The following is a 20,708-nucleotide window of genomic DNA, read 5'->3' as shown; positions in this document are numbered from 1 at the left end:
AAACAATCCATAAACATAATGTGACAGCTGTAAGCAGTGTGTTGCTGTGTTCTGCCATGTTTAATTTGGTGTGGTGTGTTGTGTTGTGTTTTGCTGTTGTGGCAGAAGCAGGAGCAGCAGGCTTCGGAAAACGCGAGCGTCAGACGGCAGACCCCGGAAAGCACTAACTGCTTCACCCCCATCTCTGCTGGCTCCGGGCTTGTAGCATGATGCCGTTTATATTTCATTTGGCATGGTGTGAACTTATATATATATATATATATATATATATATATATAATTACACACACACACACAATTCCAGGAAGTAACTGCAGTGTAATTTTGTTTTAGATGCAGAGGTAGTAAAGCTGTTTCTCACAGGACAGAGGTCCTTCATCAGATGTACAAGTGCTTCAGTTTTACTACCTCTGCACCTACACATATCTATGTATGTGTCTGTACATTTATTATGTTATCTTTATAATATTAAGGGTTAAACTCTGCTTTATATACGGCAATTCTATGCAGGATTTGAAGTCACTTATTTAATGGATGAAAGAATATACAAAAATGTAAGAGAGTTAAGACAATGTACCTGCAGATTTGAATGAGGAGCAGTAAATGAAATGCTATTTAATGTTGTTAATTTAGTGTTCTGTAAAAACAAAGGTTTAAGAGCTACGTGGTGTAGGTTTCCTTAACGTAATAGTAATAATACTTACGATAATTGAGGTGTTTTTTTGTTTTCTTTTCTTTGGAAGTCGGCTCCGAGCGGATTAAAGACTTGTAACAGAGAATTCGCAGCTCTCTCTTAACTCTGTAGGTAAATTGTCTCCGAGATATTTCCGTGGTAGAATGTATCACTATTTATTCGACGGCTGGAGTCGTGGCGGCCACCCTTCAGTTAGCTTACCCACACGCGCCGGTCACCACGTGGTGATTTAATACCCGTCAACTTTCCCCTCATTTACAAAAGCCATATACAGCACTTCTCTCACCTTTTTTTGAGACATCTGTGTCATTAAAGACAAACGTGTATTAAATTATTAACGTCAACCTTTTACGTTGGCATCTTAAAGGGGAACTCCGCCCATTTCTCAAAATGTCTGCATCGGTCAGTTATCAAAATCACTCAGATCAGTGTGACGTGACAGGCTTCGTTCAGGAGAAACGTCTGTTTCAGAACTGTACAGGGAACCAGGCGTCTGAAGAGAAGCAAGTTTGAAAAACTGGTGGCATCCCCCTTTAACACAGGCCAGTGGTCTGTTATGAAGTACCCCAATGGAGAGCTCACATTCTTAATAGTCTTTTTCCCTTAGGTTTTTCACGTTGATGGTTGTGAAGTGGTTTCCTACTGTTGCAGATGAGTGTGATGAGACTCCGGTTCTTTTATACTCTCTCTCTCGTTTCTTACATTTGCAGTGATGATGGCGTGTGGTTCATTGTCTCAGTAATGCTGTTCTTTGTGTACCATTTATGTCTCCCTTATATATTCTAGTCGTGTGCAGAGTGGTGGTGTGTCCGTGTGGGCCGTTGGGGGGCCGACACAATGACAAAAAGTGGGCCAAGGAATTGATAAAACATTCCTGATTCCATGTTAAAGCAGCTCATCTGTCCATCTGCCTGGCCATGCACTCATCTCCTCATTCGGGAGAGGAAATGTAATCCCAGATTAAATCATTCCAATGGGTCCAAAGACAGAGTCCCAAATTTGAGCTTTGAGATTGTAAGGATTAAAGGGAAACTCCAGCATTTTTAACACAAGCACGTGTCTGTGTAACACGGCGGGTCAGCACGGGGTCACCTCTTCATAGCGGGTTGGGTTCTGTTGTAAATGTGTTCACACGTTAGTTGTTCAGTGTATCGGGAAATGCGTCTGAATGATTGTCATTATTGTCGTGGCAAAACCTTTTATCTTCTTCTATTTTTTGTGTGTTTTACCACTTAAATAAATGAATACCAGTATGTCGTCTAAGACTCCTGCTCCCGGTTGTCTGTGGCATCACTGGAAATCAAACTGACGAACCCCTGACGAGGGCCTGTTTTGTTTTCGATATCATTTGCGAACACCCGACCCACTTTGGTTCATTTGTGTTAACTCCTTGTCGTACCCAACAGAGGCGGCAGATCAAGGTAAAAACCAAAATGCTGGAGTCTCCCATTAAACCACGCTTTCACCCCCCCCCGACTACCTTTTCCTCACGTACGCTGCAGTCTGTACTGTTCTGGGGGCTCCACGCTAACGCAGTTGCTACGAATCTAAACTGTTCCTAAACTGTTTGTTGAAAATGTGATGCAACATTTAATCTGTGTAAATATGAGTGACATTGGACAGGCTTTTGTAAGGAACGTGCGCTTGCGTATGAGCAGTGGAGCGGATTCCTCGTCGCCCGCCGCGTGTAGGAGCTGAAATGTTCTGTGAGCTGAACGGCACTTTTTGGGATGTTTTCTTGCTATTATTTATCGGTCACTGTAATTTTACTGGTTGGTGGTTTTTGTGCTTTTTTTGGAGTGAATTTTCTTGCCCCTTGATTAGGCGAAAGCACATCTCATGTGAATCTTTTATATTTGATTAGCTTAATAAATATATTCTAAATGTTTCAACCTCCAGGATGTGTTGATGAACTCTACCAATCCTCTCCAGCAGACGGGACACACACACACACAAACACACACACAATATTGTTCTAATTATCGTTATTATTATTTTCTATTCTGTAGTAGTAGTAGTTTTGGTAGAAGTAACACCCAGCTACACTATTGAAGGCCTACCACAGTCCCAAACACAACAGACATCTTCAGCAGTAGCTCAGTATTAGTGTAGAGCTGAACTATGTCTGTGAGGGTGTGCGTCAAGTATAATATTAATCAATATCAATAATTATTTAATAGGGTAACACTTGTTTTTATATGAACTGTGTTGTTTTCTGAGCTTTGTGCACATGGTGAATAAGACACATCTTGCCACAATAATACAAACATTGCCACCCTAAAAAATGTTTCAATTTCAAATGGTTGCTAGGATGTGTTTTATGTGCTAGATATGTTTTAATTGATTTTATTACAATAAAAAAAGAATTCATATTTAATTATTTTAAAAATACATTCAAAAATGTAAATAATTATATAATAATATATAATTTATTTTGTAATATTAAATTTTGTTGCTTTTTTTACGAAGCAAAGCACAATATTTAAGACTGGAAGGAAATATACGTCTTTAACAAATGTAAAGATATTTTAAAGCAAATTTAAAGGATAAGCAGCACTTAATGGACCTCCATGAATATTTCACATTACTTTAGTTACTGACATTTTTGAGAAAACTGACAATTTTATTAAATTAACGGAAAAACCAGAGCTCGCTACGGAAATTCTTGAACGTAATCGTGACGTCACCGGTGGACAACAGCTGAACAACGCCGCGGTAAAACACCGTTATGACTGACTGTTATGACAGTATCTAGCTAAATAACCAACATTATTCATGACAATAGCCTAGCAATAAGCTAAACTCAAATGTAGAGGTACCGTTATTCTTGTAAATGTGATCGAAGTCGAACTCGAATTCATCCGACACTATAAACCTCCGTAATGCAGCTACGTAGCCGAGTATAATCTGAGACACCGAGTTTAGCGAGTCAAGCTAACGTTAACTAACACCAACTAAAACAGGCGAAGTGAGTGTCCTTACCCTGTTTACCTCCATGTTACAGAGGCTCTTGAACACCTTTCGTTGGTGTCCTTACATGCCCATATTGTTGGAAAAGCGCCAGTGAAATGAGCTACAGATAACGGAGTGAGCGGAGGGTCCTTTCCAAAGTGCCCGTTTAAAGTTGACAAATTTAGTCCATTTTCGGGATATTTTGGGATCTTTGGGCCATTTGTGCACAGATGTCCCACTGTACATTGAATGATTGCAGCCAGAAACAACACACCTTTTCCTCATTTTGCATTAAATTAAGTGCAACTTCTAGAGTTGTTGTCCACCATCTACGTCACAGGCAAGACGCCTATTACAGTTTCCCAACACCAACGGTCTTTTAAACCTTATTCCTTGAATTAGTAAGAAATAACATGTTTTCTGACTATCAATAAACACAAGTTAGGAACTCAAATCCCACTGTGTTTATTTGTTTGACACTTTCATAGAGCTGCTGCTTAGCCTTCAAGACCACTTTGGCCTGTTGAAATATAATTAATTCTCACCACTGAGCTCAGTCTGTGTACGTTCCCAGGATCTCAGCCCAGTGGACATTCTTAAGGTAGATAAAGGGGTGGGGGGGGGGAAGAACAGGACACGAGATCTTGCACTGAAAGCTTTATTGTTGGGACGTCCGCTCAGGTCTGAGGCAGGGCTGGGGGGAGTGGTCAGGAGAATGGGCGTGGCTTTAATGGATGTGGCAAAGCGGCCCGAATGCACTGAAGAGCCCGATCTGCCTCCAAGCCTCCGGTCAGGCTTTGCAGAGTCTGCTTTCAAACCTGACCTTCATCAACACGCCTCGTCTCCAGGTCCTCCGCCCAGCCGTGCCCCATCACCTCACTCTGTGTAGAAGCTGCATCCTTCACGGTCACTGGTGGAGGGCCACAGCACTGGACGGGTCAGGTCTATTTTCAGGGCTCGTTTATAAATGGACTCAAATGCTTTTTAATTTATTTGAAAAATAAAGACTGGGATTTGGATTAAAGGAGTCAACAGTCAGTTTCACCAGTAGGGGGTTATTTATTATGATCAAACTGCTGTGTAGCCCCTGAATGTGCTACGATATGCTTCTTAGAGTGGGTTAAAATTAGGCTGAGGACAGAATCTGAGACCTCCTGGTCACTAGGGGTCAGTGTAATGACCGCTTCATGAAAATCGCTAGAGAACATGGCTGATGGCTCCTTAAAGCTGAATCTAGAGACTATATTTCTGCATCAATGGTGGATCTCCACTGAATGTATTTGTAGTCTAGGATTAGGCTTTATTTGGGTCTGGGAAACAAGCCCAATGTTCAAATCGGTACTAGATTTTCTGTTTTATTAAAGGTTTAATATGTACTTTTCCACTTTTAGGATCAGTTTTAAGTCAATGAGGCCCTTGGTTCACATTTTTAAGCCTTTCATTGAACCAGATTGTGTTTGTGCAGCTTTGGAAGAACCCTGTGTGTCCAGTGCTGTGGCCCTTTAAAACACTGAAATAAGAATGTTTACTTGTACATTTTTCTAAATGAATATTGACCATTTCTGGAATGCAATCTTACAATGTTAAATAGACATAGGATTAATCTAAAGTAGGCTGCAGATTTTGGAGTTACTGTTGGGAATACTGCTGGGAAAAATGCTGCTGGAGGAGACGGATGATGTCAGAACGGACTTCGGACACCGGGACCCTTGGAAACCACCTCATCATGGGCTTCCCGTCCGGACCCACCAGAAACTTCTCAAAGTTCCACTTGATGTCATTGACCTTCAGTGGATCCCAAAACAGCCGCCCGGTGGGGTTTCCAAAGCTGTCGCCCACAGGTGGGCAGGCGTTCTAATGAGAGAGAGAGAGAGAGAGAGAGAGGAAGGATTACGTTAATCCCACCTTAATTTAAATCCCCCGCTCAATCGGCCAGATGGGGTTTCCAAGGCAGCGGAGCCCTGGCCTTAAAGCTCTACATTTCCCGGCCCTGATGAAAGGATTAGGAGCAGTGTTTGCCTGGTCACTGTCTTCAGTCCATAGCTGGGCTGCAAGTGTGACTCTGCAATGACTGTGCTTGTGAAATTCAGGTTTAAAGGTCTGTTATAGTCATCGCTCTTGTGAAATCATACCAAGTTTGAAGTGATAAAAAGAGGGCGCTACAATCTCCCACAATGCACTCGTAATTGATAGTAGACCTCGTAGCACTCCATCATGAGCTGAATTTGGACCAAAATGCACTGCAGGTTTCTTTGTTACTAAGCAACGGACAGTGGAAGTGTCACTTGTGTTTCTTAGCTCTGCTAAACCAATTAAATTGTAAACTAAATAGTGCGTCACTATATAGCACAAAACTAATGAAGGGTCAGGAAGCCATTTCAGTCACAGCCTGTGTGTTTGTAGACCCCTACACACTGCTTGTCAACCTGAAATAATCTGTTAGACTTGCACACAAGCCTAAGAACACCATGCTCAATGCTAACTGTCAGTTAGAGGGGAATAAATGGCCACACCCGGCACGCTATTCTGGATTCAATAATCCAACATTGGTACCTTACCTAATGCTCATCTACGTAAAGAGGAGACAAACTCCTTCATATCACCTTTCCACACATCTTCAATGCATGAATATGAGAATTAAGCCATGCATTTTACAAGATGCTAAAAGATTATGGAATTAGCTTTCATTATAATTTATTAGCCTCATGGCTTCAGTGTGAAACATCCAAGGCACCAAATGTGGATGAACTGACCAATTAAATGTTTACAGAGAAGGTTATCGACCAATAACGGTAGCTCTACACTCAGACCGTCCAATCAGAAGATTTTAGGCTACTTCACCACGCCTCCTTCTCACTCAAGCGAACCAATCGGAGTAGGGGAGGGCGGGACTAGTTTGTGAACGAAACTTCTCGAAGTTCTATGTAAGCTCTAGAAAAACAAAATCCCGGACATTTTTTTAAGTCTAGGTAAATGTCCGGATAAAAGAGGACGTCTGGTCACCCTACATTAAACAGATCTACGTTTTCTACGTTTGTTTCCTCTGGATAACAGGGAAATATCGTAAAGTTGATTTCACGTATTCTGGCAGAAGCAGCGCAGTGTCGTGTGAAGGGGCGTGTCTTTACCTTCAGGAAGGTGAAAAGGCTTTGCTCGTGTTCTCCGTTCACATCGCCTCGTTCAAAAAGCTGGAAATTGGGAGTGAAGCCGTTGCCTGGGCGGACGTACCTGTGAACAGAAAAAAAACACTGAGAGAGCTAACACAGATAGCTAACATAGCACAGGGCTGACAGGAACAGAGCTGAAGAAATATGACTTAAGTAACATTTTAAGTTGCACAGTGTTCCCCTAATTCAAGTGCAGTCCGTCAGCAAAGATGTTTAGTTTTACACTGAGCCTACAATGCTAATGTAGCATAGCTAGCTAACAGGAAGTGGAAGACTATACCACATCAGTTATATACTGTTTTATACAACTATATACCGTGTCTGAAAAAATGAATTTCAGAGACAAAATATTATATTGTAGTGTGTGAGTGAATGTGTGAGTGTGTGTTGCCCTGTGAAGGACTGGCGCCCCCTCCAGGGTGTATTCCCGCCTTGCGCCCAATGATTCCAGGTAGGCTCTGGACCCACCACGATCCTGAACTGGATAAGGCTTACAGATAATGAATGAATGAATGAATATTATATTGTTTTTAAAAGCACCCATTGCACACTTCTGAGTGACGCAGGTCTCAGTGTGTTAGCCTGTCACTGAAAGGCTGTGAGTCATTCAAGCTCTCTGTGCCTGGGAATCCAAGAGATTACAGTCCTCGCTCTCATTCTACCCCATCACTCAGTGTGATGTCTTAACATAACAGAAGTGTGCAGTTCTCCTATAAGCTCAGTGAACTGTCCAGTGGTGCTCTGTAAGCAGCAGTTTGACAAGAAACAGAGAGTCAGAGCTTTTATTTGTCATATCAAACACAAGTACACAGTGAAATGACACAACGTTCCCCCGGGACCCCAGGCTCTGAGGAGAAGGGCAGTCTGTGAACTGTCTCCTCACACACCCACGTGGATGCAGAAGCAGTGGATGAAGAAAACGTGCAGGCTCCTCCTTCCTGGTTCGACAACACTCTGTGATTTGTGGTACCTGGTCAGCAGGTGGAATCGGTCATTGACAGTCGACCCTGAAGCGAACTTTGTCCGTTTCTGGTTTACTTTAGCACTGCGCCAAACATTGGGCTGTTGTTTATTTAATCATCTGTTTGGGTTAAAAAATACCTCTGGGTCAGATGATATACTACATTATAGCGTGCTTTTAACATCGTCATGATGAACATTCATTCATCCACTATCTATAAGCGCTTATCCAGTTCAGGGTCGCGGTGGGTCCAGAGCCTACCTGGAATCATTGGGCGCAAGGTGGGAATACACCCTGGAGGGGGCGCCATTCCTTCACAGGGCAACACACAGTCACAGTCACTCACACCTACGGACACTTTTGAGTCCTGGACCTTGGACTGTGGGAGGAAACGGGAGCACCCGGAGGAAACCCACGCAGACACAGAGAGAACACACCACACTCCTCACAGACAGTCACCTGGAGAAAACCCACGCAGACACAGGGAGAACACACCACACTCCTCACAGACAGTCACCCGGAGGAAACCCACGCAGACACAGGGAGAACACACCACACTCCTCACAGACAGTCACCCAAAAGAAACATTTGGGTGACATTTAAACAGATCTTCTGCCCAGCCAGACTTTAAGAGATTCATAGTTTCGCAAGTTTATGCACTTAAAGTGCAAACAAGACGGCAGGGTATATCCAAGTGTGAGGTTGGAGGCAGCAACACGGAGTCAGCACAACAACTGTTCCGCACTATGGTCGTATGGATCACTATTGATAAAGATGACCATTTGGACAATTGTAAATTGTACATTGTATATTGCACCTTGTCTATAAAAAATCAGCCTTGTAAAGTTGCAGGAGGGAGTCCTCCCATGTGGCAGCTGTCAAGTCAACATATCAAGTCAGATTCACTTTCATCTTACTTAAATATGACGCGCATGTTCTTCTCTAAACTTACAGATGTCGTAACAAACAAAGGTCGAGTTCTTAGTTTCTTGCACCCAGTCATATGAAATAACGTCCTTTTCTTGTGCACTATTAAATGTTTCATCATTTCTTTGTCTGAGAGAAATGGTGAGTCATCTCTCCCAATTGCCACAAATTATGAAAGATCACTTGTTCAGTTCATGTGCACATTAATCTGAGAATCTGGAACCCACCAACAGACCAATCCAGTCCAATGCCGCTGTGGGGTTTGATCCTTGTGGTATTTTGAACTACACTGCTTTGGTTTTATTGGCTCTAGTGTTCATTCGGAAGCTGTATATAAGTGTGGCTCAGTCTATTTCACACAAACATCCAACATGTACCAGACAATGGACTTCAACATTTTTTTTTTTTTTTTTGCCAAACCATGGCTTTATGTTATTGAGTGCAGTGGTAGCCTTAAGGCAACCTGACACATAATACGAGCCGGACTCACGACGTGATGAATGCAGGTTTGGGCTCAGAAACAATGGAGTGTCAGAGGACCAGTCGCTGCGAGGTCACATAACTGTTGAGAAACCGATCTTCCGGTCCGTGTGCAGCGGTCTGATTAAAAATCGCTGACTGATGGACATCTGGCAGTGGTTCCTATGGTGATGTGAGACTTAGGCTTAAAAAAAATACTCAAGCTAAAGGCTATACTTTTAAAAACTACTCACTTTAAGGTAGGCAGGATTTCATGGTTGGCTCCAGGCTCCTGTTTCCCGAACTGGTTGCAGGGAAATCCGAGAATGGTGAAGCTGAGATGCTTCAGTTCATTGTGTAGTGCATTCAGTTCTAAATTGGAAGAAGAAAAAGGAGCGTTGGTTATTTGTCGGTACACTGAAAAAAACCCAAACAGGCTGAACTTAACTGATCCAAAAGTGTACTTTATTTACTCAAGAACACATTTTGTGGCTAAACAAACTCCTCTGAAATGATGGATATCAATATGGAGCATGATCCCCTTTGTTGCAGAAGCAGACTCTGCTCTTCTGGGAAGGCTGTAGATTATTTAGAACATTTCTGTAAAATGTGATGGAGCTCCATCTCTACAAAGAATCCAGTTCTGCACTACAGCCCACTGCTGTAGGGGTTTATACCTTTACACTCCTCTGGCCAATATTTGTTTATGGCCATGGTGATCCTTGGCTCTAGTACAGCTGCTCCAGACTGTGCCATTTGATTATATGCTTTTTCTATTTGAGATTATGTGGAGCGGGAGTGCACAGCTGACTGTCTGTACATTTGGATATGCATTTCATTAATGTGGAGTCGTAGTACACATAAGAGCTGAGTAAATTCAGTGTCTCAGTCAGCGCACCAGTCTCAGTAAAATGCCAGCAAGGGTTAAACTCATGCTCAAACACTTCTAGTAACATTTGGACCAGCTCAAATATGTGGGCAGGGTCAGTGTCCTTGGATGAGCTTCCTACGCTTTTAAATGATTCTCTCTCTCTCTCTCTCTTACCCACATACTGGAAGGTGAGTCCTCAGAAGGTGGCCACATTGACGATGAGGACGTACTTCCCTTCGTACTGTTGCAACGGAATGTACATACTTTCGTTTAAAGCGTTCGCTCCATAACTGTATATGGAGCCGTCCACCTCTCGGTTACATACCTGTAGAGCAGAAACAGGACATGAAATTAGTTATGTACTACATCGAAGTGTGAGATTTAAAGCTGGGAATAAGGATCGGATGAAGAATATACACAGGAATGTGAGAGTTTCAAAGAGTCAAACCCACTTCACCTACTGGCCCTACCTCTTAGCCCTGTCCCTCCGTTTCACCTACAGGGCTGGGTGGGGCGAAGTGTAAGGGCTATATAGCCCTTGAAATCAAGATTTAAGAGGCACACTCCAAACCCAGTGTTAAAGGCTAAGCACCACTTAATGGACCTCCATGAATATTTCACATTATTGTAGTTACTGACATAAATAAGTGTGAATTAAAATGAAAATAGCAGCTTAATTTGCTTTAAAACTGACAATTTTATTAAATTAACGGAAAAACCAGAGCTCACTACGAAAATTCTTGAACGCAATCGTGACGTCACCGGTGGACAACAGCTGAACAACGCCGCGGTAAAACACCGTTATGACTGACTGTTATGACAGTATCTAGCTAAATAACCAACATTATTCATGACAATAGCCTAGCAATAAGCTAAACTCAAATGTAGAGGTACCGTTATTCTTGTAAATGTGATCGAAGTCGAACTCGAATTCATCCGACACTATAAACCTCCGTAATGCAGCTACGTAGCCGAGTATAATCTGAGCCACCGAGTTTAGCGAGTCAAGCTAACGTTAACTAACACCAACTAAAACAGGCGAAGTGAGTGTCCTCACCCTGTTTACCTCCATGTTACAGAGGCTCTTGAACACCTTTCGTTGGTGTCCTTACATGCCCATATTGTTGGAAAAGCGCCAGTGAAATGAGCTACAGATAACGGAGTGAGCGGAGGGTCCTTTCCAAAGTGCGCGTTTAAAGTTGATAAATTTAGTCCATTTTCTGGATATTTTGGGATCTTTGGGCCATTTGTGCCCAGATGTCCCACTGTACATTGAATGATTGCAGCCAAGAACAACACACCTTTTCGTCATTTTACATTAAATTAAGTGCAGCTTCTAGAGTTGTTGTCCACCATCTACGTAACAGGCAAGACGCCTATTAGAGTTTCCCAACACCGTTGGGGGGGGGACCAATGGTCTTTTAAACCTTATTCCTTGAATTAGTAAGAAATAACATGTTTTCTGACTATCAATAAACACAAGTTAGGAACTCAAATCCCACTGTGTTTATTTGTTTGACACTTTCATATCGCTGCTGCTGAGCCTTTAAGAATGCCTTGTGAATCACCGGTGTGACGCCACACAAGCCACTAAAGATACCCACAAATGTCAGTATTTTCTACTTTAAAAACAATGATAACAACTGTATTATCTTAGGTCACTGTGGTTAGTAGCAAAGAGCACTTCTTATTACAGCCATATCCCATATCCGAATACATCCACATACAGAAATCAGTGTGGCTCAAGAGTACTGTTCTACACATGTGTCTCTAAGCTTCCACAAGTCAAACAAACACATGACCGACACCTAAAATAAATACAGAGAGAGCATTCAAACATTGCATGGGGCTAACATTTGGTCAATATTTTCAAACCGTGAATTGAGCAACGTCTGATACAAATCGGTCCGTCACCTCGCTGTGGCATCCTGCCTAAGAAGAGGGATAAATATTTATAGGGCACATTTATAAACACAGGTGGAGGAATATGCATCTCAGCAGCACTGCACCCACACTACTGTGCCCCCACGATGTGCTTGAAAAAAGTTATTATGTTAAGTTATTAAGGCTTTGGAGCTTGCTTTTTCATGAGGTACACGGTCAGAGAAACTGTCACTGTGGTGGTAACTTGTTCTACTGATGATGCGCCCCATTCCAAAAAATACACACATTCACCTCACCTTCTGGAGAAAAGAATGTAATGTACCTTTAGTGAACATAATGTACCTCTACTGTACTTTTCCAGTGAGTGTTAGGATCAGAAACATGAGACGGTTTGGCATTACTATAGGAACCATCCTTATTATTTTGACTCAGGCTGCAGTCCAAACTTTTTACTTAGCATTTACTGTAGAGTGCTCAGGAAAACATGAAAACAACAGTCTTTCACACTGAAAGACAAGGTGACTAAGAAGGGACTAAGACTAGCTTAAATGAAGTGAATCATTCACATTCAGAGTCAGCTTTACAGGCCAGGTATGTTTACACACACTAGGGGAAAAACATCACAGATGAGATGTAATTAAATAATCATACAAGGGTATGTTCAGTTCAGTGTCAGGAATCACGGAGCGAACTGACTGAGGCGGACGCATTTGCTAAAACGCGGACAGTTTAATAAAGCAAAGCAAAGACAAGATACAAAGGAAACAACAAAACACGAAATGAAACGAAACTATCACAGAGACAGACTAGACTGGGAAACGAAACGACGACGAGGGAAACTACGGAGACAGACAGATAACATGACCGACATGACAAAGGAGAAATGTGAATGTGAAATGAACGACAAACAGGACACGAGACAAAAGGGCTTAAATACTAACACAAACGAGACACACCTGGACAGATAACGAGGGGACGGGTTAACAAATGACAGACGAGGCGGCGGAACAGAGGCGGGACGAAGGCGGAGACAAGGACATAAACAAATCATAGCCATGTGCTAAAAGCACATGGCCGGGGACAACAGACATGACAGGACGAAGGCGTGACAGATGCCCCCCCCAAGAACGCGCAACTCCCGGGCGCGTACTCCTAAACCCCCCAGGAGCTGGCACAGGAGAGGGCATGGAAAACAAGACAGGACAACAAACCAACGGGTGACAGGACTCAGGACAATACGGGAACAGACACTGGAGCTGGGGACACAACAGGACCGAATATACGAGACGGGACATGGGACATGACAGGTGACTGACAAAGGGAGGTAACAAAAGACTGGAATGGACTGGACACATGAGACTGGATGGGGTGCTTTACATTAGACAAGACACTGGAAGGGAACAAGGACTGGACCGGAGACAGGACAGATGACGGGACTAAGTGCTGGGACTGAACGGGAGCAGAGACTGGTGACAAGACACTGGACAGGATAGGAACATTAGACTGGACAGGGGTATGTGACTGGACAGGGGTACGTGACTGGACAGAAGACAGGACAGGTGACATGACACTAGACTGAAACGGAGACGGGACTGGAGACTGGACAGGGGATTGAAAGGGAAACTGGACCGGAGACAAGACAGGTGACTGGACATTGGACGGATACGGGAACTGGACATGAGACAAGACAGAGGGTTGAAACAGGAACTGGACAGGACTGACAGGGGACTGGACAGGAGATGGGACTTGAGACAGGACCGAGGGTTGGAACGGGGACAAGACAGAGGGTTGAAAAGGGGACTGGACAGGACTAACAGGGGACTGGACATGAGACAAGACAGAGGGTTGAAACGGGGACTGGACAGGACTGACAGGGGACTGGACTTGACAGGGGAACAGGGACCAAGACGTTTACGGGGACAGACATGAATACAGTAACAGGTACAGGGACAGAGAAAAAGGCAGACACGGGCACAGGGACAAGGACAGAGACAGGAACCAAGACAGGGACAGACAGGGGAACCAATATAACAGGGGGGTGCCCAGGACTGGCTAATGTCTGTGGGGCAGTCTGAGGAACCAGCCTGGGCACAGTTCTGGGGATCGGCCCTGAAGTCCTTCGGGCCGACCTACGGACATAGACAGGAGCGGCCGTAGCCACAGTCACGGGGACAGGAGCGGCCGTAGCCACAGTCACGGGGACAGGAGCGGCCGTAGCCACAGTCACGGGGACAGGAGCGGCGGGTGCCGCCATTACCGAGACAGGAGCGGCGGGTGCCGCCATTACCGAGACAGGAGCGGCGGGTGCCGCCATTACCGAGACAGGAGCGGCGGGTGCCGCCATTACCGAGATAGGAAGCCCCGCAGCGACGTCCACGGGGGCAGGGGAACCTGCGACGTCGTCCACGGAGGCAGGGGAACCTGCGACGTCGTCCACGGAGGCAGGGGAACCTGCGACGTCGTCCACGGAGGCAGGGGGCCTGCGACGACGTCCAAGGAGACAGGGGGGGCTGCGACGACGTCCAAGGAGACAGGGGGACCTGCGACGACGTCCAAGGAGGCAGGGGGACCTGCGACGACGTCCAAGGAGGCAGGGGGACCTGCGACGACGTCCAAGGAGACAGGAGACAGTGCGACGACGTCCACGGAGGCAGAGGAATCTGCGACGTCGTCCACGGAGACAGGAGAACGTGCGACGACGACCACGGAGGCAGATGAATCTGCGACGTCGTCCACGGAGACTGGAGAACGTTCGACGACGTCCACGGAGACAGGAGAGGCGCGCGTCGCGCTCACAAAGACAGGAGAGGCGCGCCCCGCGCTCTCGAGGACAGGGGTTTGTGCTGCTCGCCGGGCTCGCGCTGGAGCTGTAAAGGGTTTAGGGGGTTCCACAGGCGCACCCATTAGATCCCCTCGAGGTGCGCCCCTGTTAGCCTCCGACCTCAGAGCTACGGAGGTGAGGCTAACAGCCCCTACCCTTAACGCCCCCCCCAAAAATTTCCCCGGACCTGAGGGGGTAATCCTCCAGCGAGGGGGGAACTCCAGCACGCTTCTTCCGCCGACTCTTTCGACTCCCGCTGGCGCAACTACTCGATTCCCGAGTCGACTCCTCCGCTATAGGATCCGGAACAGCGCCAGGCAGGAGCTGGAGCCGGCGACTCCATTCCGAGGCCGCTTTCAAAGCCTCCCCCACAGGATCTTTGGGGCCTGTGCGGAATGGAGTCCGGCGAACGGCACACCCTTTGAGGTAATAATCCGCGCTAGCTGCGTCCTTGCGGTCGTTCATTCTGTCAGGAATCACGGAGCGAACTGACTGAGGCGGACGCATTTGCTAAAACGCGGACAGTTTAATAAAGCAAAACAAAGACAAGATACAAAGGAAACAACAAAACACGAAATGAAACGAAACTATCACAGAGACAGACTAGACTGGGAAACGAAACGACGACGAGGGAAACTACGGAGACAGACAGATAACATGACCGACATGACAAAGGAGAAATGTGAATGTGAAATGAACGACAAACAGGACACGAGACAAAAGGGCTTAAATACTAACACAAACGAGACACACCTGGACAGATAACGAGGGGACAGGTTAACAAATGACAGACGAGGCGGCGGAACAGAGGCGGGACGAGGGCGGAGACAAGGACATAAACAAAACATAGCCATGTGCTAAAAGCACATGGCCGGGGACAACAGACATGACAGGACGAAGGCGTGACATTCAGGGTCGCGGTGGGTCGAGAACCTACCTGGAATCATTGGGCGCAAGGCGGGAACACACCTTGCAGGGGGCTATTAAGTGTTTATATATATTTAAAGTGTTGGAAACAATAAAGCTTTACAGATTACTTCAAACTCACTTAAAAACTCATCAGGTGTAGAGGTTAGTTCCAAGACATAAAACTACATAATGTCTACACTAAGATCTTGCCTCCAAAGTTGACATGATTGGATCCTTAGGTTTATGACATAAGAAACCCGGGCTGTCTGAATCCCCCTGTTTGTGACTGTCATGTAGTGTATTGTAGTGTATCCCACCACCACATGGACATGGCTAGCAAAGCTAAACACTTGATTTTCACTAGAGGGGTTTTTAAGAGGGAATGGCTAGCAAAATGGCGGGAAACTGGTCTCAATCGACCTCAGTCATGAAATTAAATCTACTACAGGTCCCTGTACTTTTACGGGAGCTGCCTGTAGAAGCTCAGACTCACTGCTCTCTCTGTCTCCTGACCTCACGCTAAAACAACGCCACTTCTTCATCTCCATTAACAGCGTTTCCAGGGCAACTGGACTGAGCTGCTTGTTCCCATAGAAACAGATAAGATAAAAACAAACATACAACTAATCAATAGAGAAACAAATTAAGAATCATGAGTATATGACCTTTACAAACGAACACAAGTACTGTAAGAGACGTATTACCACATCTGAGGAGAGATGTGTCCATTACGTGCCATGTTCTGTCGACAAGCAGTGAGCCGAATGGATCCATGATCAAAGCTATGCACTAACAGAAATTTAATTGACATACACATAACATGTTTTATATATAACATGTATTAATTAGAGTCATTGTTGATACAGCTCTTGCTCTGAGTGTCAGTGTGGGGGAGGCTGGTGTAAATGTAAAGGTAAGGGCTATGTTTAGGTTAAGGTCAGTATAGTGGAAGTCTATGGTAAGTCCCAACCATGTTTTGTTGTGTGTGTCTGTGTTATGTGTGTATATTGTGTATGTGTTACCTGTGTGTGTGTATAAGGTACCTGTGTTTTTTGTGATACCTGTGTTGTGTGTATGTTTCCTGTCTGTCTGTTGGGTGTGTATATGTTACCTGTATGTGGAGTGTGTTAATTGTGTGTCTGTGTTACCTGTGTGTAGGAATTACCTGTGTGTGTGTGTGTATTACATGTGTGTGTTATATGTGTATTACCTGTGTGTGTATGTATTTTTTGTGTGTGTATTACCTGTGTGTGTGTATGTGTTACCTGTATTTTGAGTGTTACCTGTGTGTATGTGTTATGTATTTTTATTGAGTGTGTTACCTGTGTGTGTGTGTGTGTGTTACCTTTGTGTATGTGTTATGCATGTGTATTGAGTGTGTTACCCATGTGTGTATGTTATGTATGTGTATCGAGTGTGTTACCCGTGTGTGTATGTGTTATGTATGTGTATCGAGTGTGTTACCTGTGTGTGTGTGTGTTATGTATGTGTATCGAGTGTGTTACCTGTGTGTGTATGTGTATCGAGTGTGTTACCTGTGTGTGTGTGTGTGTTATGTATGTGTATCGAGTGTGTTACCTGTGTGTGTGTGTGTGTGTTATGTATGTGTATCGAGTGTGTTACCTGTGTGTGTGTGTTATGTATGTATATTGAGTGTGTTACCTGTGTGTTATATATGTGTATCGAGTGTGTTACCTGTGTGTTATGTATGTATATCGAGTGTGTTACCTGTGTGTTATGTATGTGTATCGAGTGTGTTACCTGTGTGTGTGTGTGTTATGTATGTGTATCGAGTGTGTTACCTGTGTGTGTGTGTGTTATGTATGTATATCGAGTGTGTTACCTGTGTGTTATGTATGTGTATCGAGTGTGTTACCTGTGTGTGTGTGTGTTATGTATGTATATCGAGTGTGTTACCTGTGTGTTATGTATGTGTATCGAGTGTGTTACCTGTGTGTGTGTGTGTTATGTATGTATATCGAGTGTGTTACCTGTGTGTTATGTATGTGTATCGAGTGTGTTACCTGTGTGTGTGTGTGTTATGTATGTGTATCGAGTGTGTTACCTGTGTGTTATGTATGTGTATCGAGTGTGTTACCTGTGTGTGTGTGTGTGTTATGTATGTATATCGAGTGTGTTACCTGTGTGTTATGTATGTGTATCGAGTGTGTTACCTGTGTGTGTGTGTGTTATGTATGTGTATCGAGTGTGTTACCTGTGTGTTATGTATGTGTATCGAGTGTGTTACCTGTGTGTGTGTGTGTGTTATGTATGTATATCGAGTGTGTTACCTGTGTGTTATGTATGTGTATCGAGTGTGTTACCTGTGTGTGTGTGTGTTATGTATGTGTATCGAGTGTGTTACCTGTGTGTTATGTATGTGTATCGAGTGTGTTACCTGTGTGTGTGTGTGTTATGTATGTATATCGAGTGTGTTACCTGTGTGTTATGTATGTGTATCGAGTGTGTTACCTGTGTGTGTGTGTGTGTTATGTATGTATATCGAGTGTGTTACCTGTGTGTGTGTGTGTTATGTATGTATATCGAGTGTGTAACCTCTGTGTGTGTGTTATGTATGTGTATCGAGTGTGTTACCTGTGTGTGTGTGTGTTATGTATGTGTATCGAGTGTGTTACCTGTGTGTGTGTGTGTTATGTATGTGTATCGAGTGTGTTACCTGTGTGTGTGTGTGTTATGTATGTGTATCGAGTGTGTTACCTGTGTGTTATGTATGTGTATCGAGTGTGTTACCTGTGTGTGTGTGTGTGTTATGTATGTATATCGAGTGTGTTACCTGTGTGTGTGTGTGTGTTATGTATGTGTATCGAGTGTGTTACCTGTGTGTGTGTGTGTGTTATGTATGTATATCGAGTGTGTTACCTGTGTGTGTGTGTTATGTATGTATATCGAGTGTGTAACCTCTGTGTGTGTGTTATGTATGTGTATCGAGTGTGTTACCTGTGTGTGTGTGTGTTATGTATGTGTATCGAGTGTGTTACCTGTGTGTGTGTGTGTTATGTATGTGTATCGAGTGTGTTACCTGTGTGTTATGTATGTGTATCGAGTGTGTTACCTGTGTGTGTGTGTGTGTTATGTATGTATATCGAGTGTGTAACCTCTGTGTGTGTGTTATGTATGTGTATCGAGTGTGTTACCTGTGTGTGTGTGTGTTATGTATGTGTATCGAGTGTGTTACCTATGTGTGTGTGTTATGTATGTGTATCGAGTGTGTTACCTGTGTGTGTGTGTGTGTGTGTGTGTTACCTTTGTGTATGTGTTATGCATGTGTATTGAGTGTGTTACCTGTGTGTGTGTGTGTGTGTGTGTGTGTGTGTGTGTGTTACCTGTGTGTTGGAGGATGTCGTGCAGGTCTGCAGTAAAGGCAAAAGCAGCAGTAGCAGCAGAGAGTGACACGACTGTCTACAGCACTCCATCAGCAGGAGCTCTGTCTCTCTTTTTCTCTGTAGTCTTCCCTCTATCTCTTGCTTTCTTTCTTTCCTTCTCTCTATACTCCCAACTCTTACTCCTCTCTCTCTCTCTCTCTCTCTCTCTCTCTCTCTCTGTCCTCAGAGCAAAACACAGTGACGCAAGTCCCTCTAGAGCCAATCAGATCAGTCTGTTCAGAAAGGGAGTGTGTGTGTGTGTGAGAGAGAGAGAGAGCGAGAGAGTTTAACTCAAAGTGTACCTGAGATAGTAACTCCAATAAATCTAATTTGAATAGTGAAGGAAATACGAGAAAGGGAGAGAGGAAGAGACAGGTAGACAGAGAGAGAGAGAGAGAGAGAGAGAGAGAGAGAGAGAGAGAGAGAGAGAGAGATAAAGGGATGTGTGTGAGAGTGTGTTTATGTGTTTGTGTGTGTGTGCATAGGAGAGAAAGAGTTAAAGAGAATGCTATTTGGTGTGTGTGTGTCACTGTGTTTATGACACACTCTGTTGACTGAAGGTGACGGATTGTTTGAGGAGAGAGCACACACCCTGGTGACAGAGTGGTGAAAAACATGCTGCATCCTGAAACACTCACACTGCTTCCCCCTGTGGCAACAAAGAGCTTTTAAGCATTTTAATAGTGCTGTTTACCTAGTAAATTACCTCCCTCTCTCTAATCCTATAGATAGATAGATAGATATAGACCTATGGGCCACTGCACACAAAATGAAGAACCAAACAGTACTCCTTTGACCAGTCCACCTTTTTCTATCTTTCCTATATATATATCAAGTGTCCATAGGTGTGAGTGAATGTGTGTCTGTGTTGCCCTGTGAAGGACTGGCGCCCCCTCCAGGGAGTGTCCCCGCCTTGCGCCCAGTGATTCCAGGTAGGCTCTGGACCCACCGCGACCCTGAACTGGATAAGCGCTTACAGATAATGAATGAATGAATGAACTGAGGATACAAGGTGCTACAATATATTAATAAATACAATAAAATGTTAAAGTAAAACTGAAACAAGAACAACACAGGACTCTGAAGCAAACGAAATGATAAAACACCAAACACATACATTCTGGCACTTTACATTTTACCTGGGATCACAGCTCAGAATACATTTGTAGTTTTAAGAGTTATGTTTTGAAAATACTTGACAGAGACTCACTGAGACAGACACTGGATAGGGGTGAACATCGGGAGGGAGCCGCCTGAATGTATGCGGTACACAAAATGGAAGAAACAGCACCAACACAACAATAAAGAAGATGCAAATGTAAGACAATACCCCCAAACAGTCATAAAAAATAACAATAAACACAGCTGTGATGTCACCAGTTACTCACACACTCCCTCTCCCCTACCCTTCAATCACACCATGTACATTCATACATTCATTGTCTGTAACCCTTATCCAGTTCAGGGTCGCGGTGGGTCCAGAGCCTACCTGGAATCATTGGGCGCAAGGCAGGAATACACCCTGGAGGGGGCGCCAGTCCTTCACAGGGCATCCTCAGTTTAGTAAACTATGTGTTTCCAGACAAGTGCAGCCCCAGGAAACGGTACCAAAGGAACAAACATCTAGAGGAAACTGGTCATTAGGTAGAGCACAAAAGCAAGCTCAGATAAAGAAAGATCC

The 20,708-nt window shown here is 44.3% G+C and overlaps 2 protein-coding genes across 7 annotated transcripts in view; one reads left to right on the top strand and one right to left on the bottom strand.

Annotated features, from left to right (window-relative positions):
- Nucleotides 1–3,041, top strand: part of tnip1 (TNFAIP3 interacting protein 1) — a 45,406-nt gene extending 42,365 nt beyond the window's left edge. For 3 of the 6 annotated variants that reach the window (XM_066667023.1, XM_066667025.1, XM_066667021.1), the window contains exon 18: nt 106–3,041. In XM_066667023.1, the coding sequence (XP_066523120.1) occupies nt 106–167 (62 nt within the window). In that variant the 3' untranslated portion in view covers nt 168–3,041. The remainder of the gene's footprint in view (nt 1–105) is intronic. The other 3 variants (XM_066667026.1, XM_066667024.1, XM_066667027.1) reach the window with 3 other exon arrangements.
- A 1,208-nt stretch (nt 3,042–4,249) lies between these two features.
- On the bottom strand, nt 4,250–19,194 carry gpx3 (glutathione peroxidase 3). Its single transcript, XM_066667028.1, has 5 exons — nt 18,989–19,194; nt 10,205–10,355; nt 9,414–9,531; nt 6,774–6,873; nt 4,250–5,499 (listed from the first exon to the last, which is right to left on the bottom strand). Exons 1-5 carry the CDS (start codon nt 19,076–19,078, stop codon nt 5,275–5,277), a joined length of 684 nt encoding a protein of 227 aa, XP_066523125.1. The 5' UTR covers nt 19,079–19,194; the 3' UTR covers nt 4,250–5,274.
- Nucleotides 19,195–20,708: the final 1,514 nt, after the last annotated feature.

The sequence above is a fragment of the Hoplias malabaricus genome, chromosome 4 (assembly GCF_029633855.1).
Source record: "Hoplias malabaricus isolate fHopMal1 chromosome 4, fHopMal1.hap1, whole genome shotgun sequence".
Classification (NCBI taxonomy): Eukaryota; Metazoa; Chordata; class Actinopteri; order Characiformes; family Erythrinidae; genus Hoplias; species Hoplias malabaricus.
The sequence above is the reverse complement of the archived record's forward strand: the minus strand, read 5'-3'. Positions and strand labels throughout refer to the sequence as shown.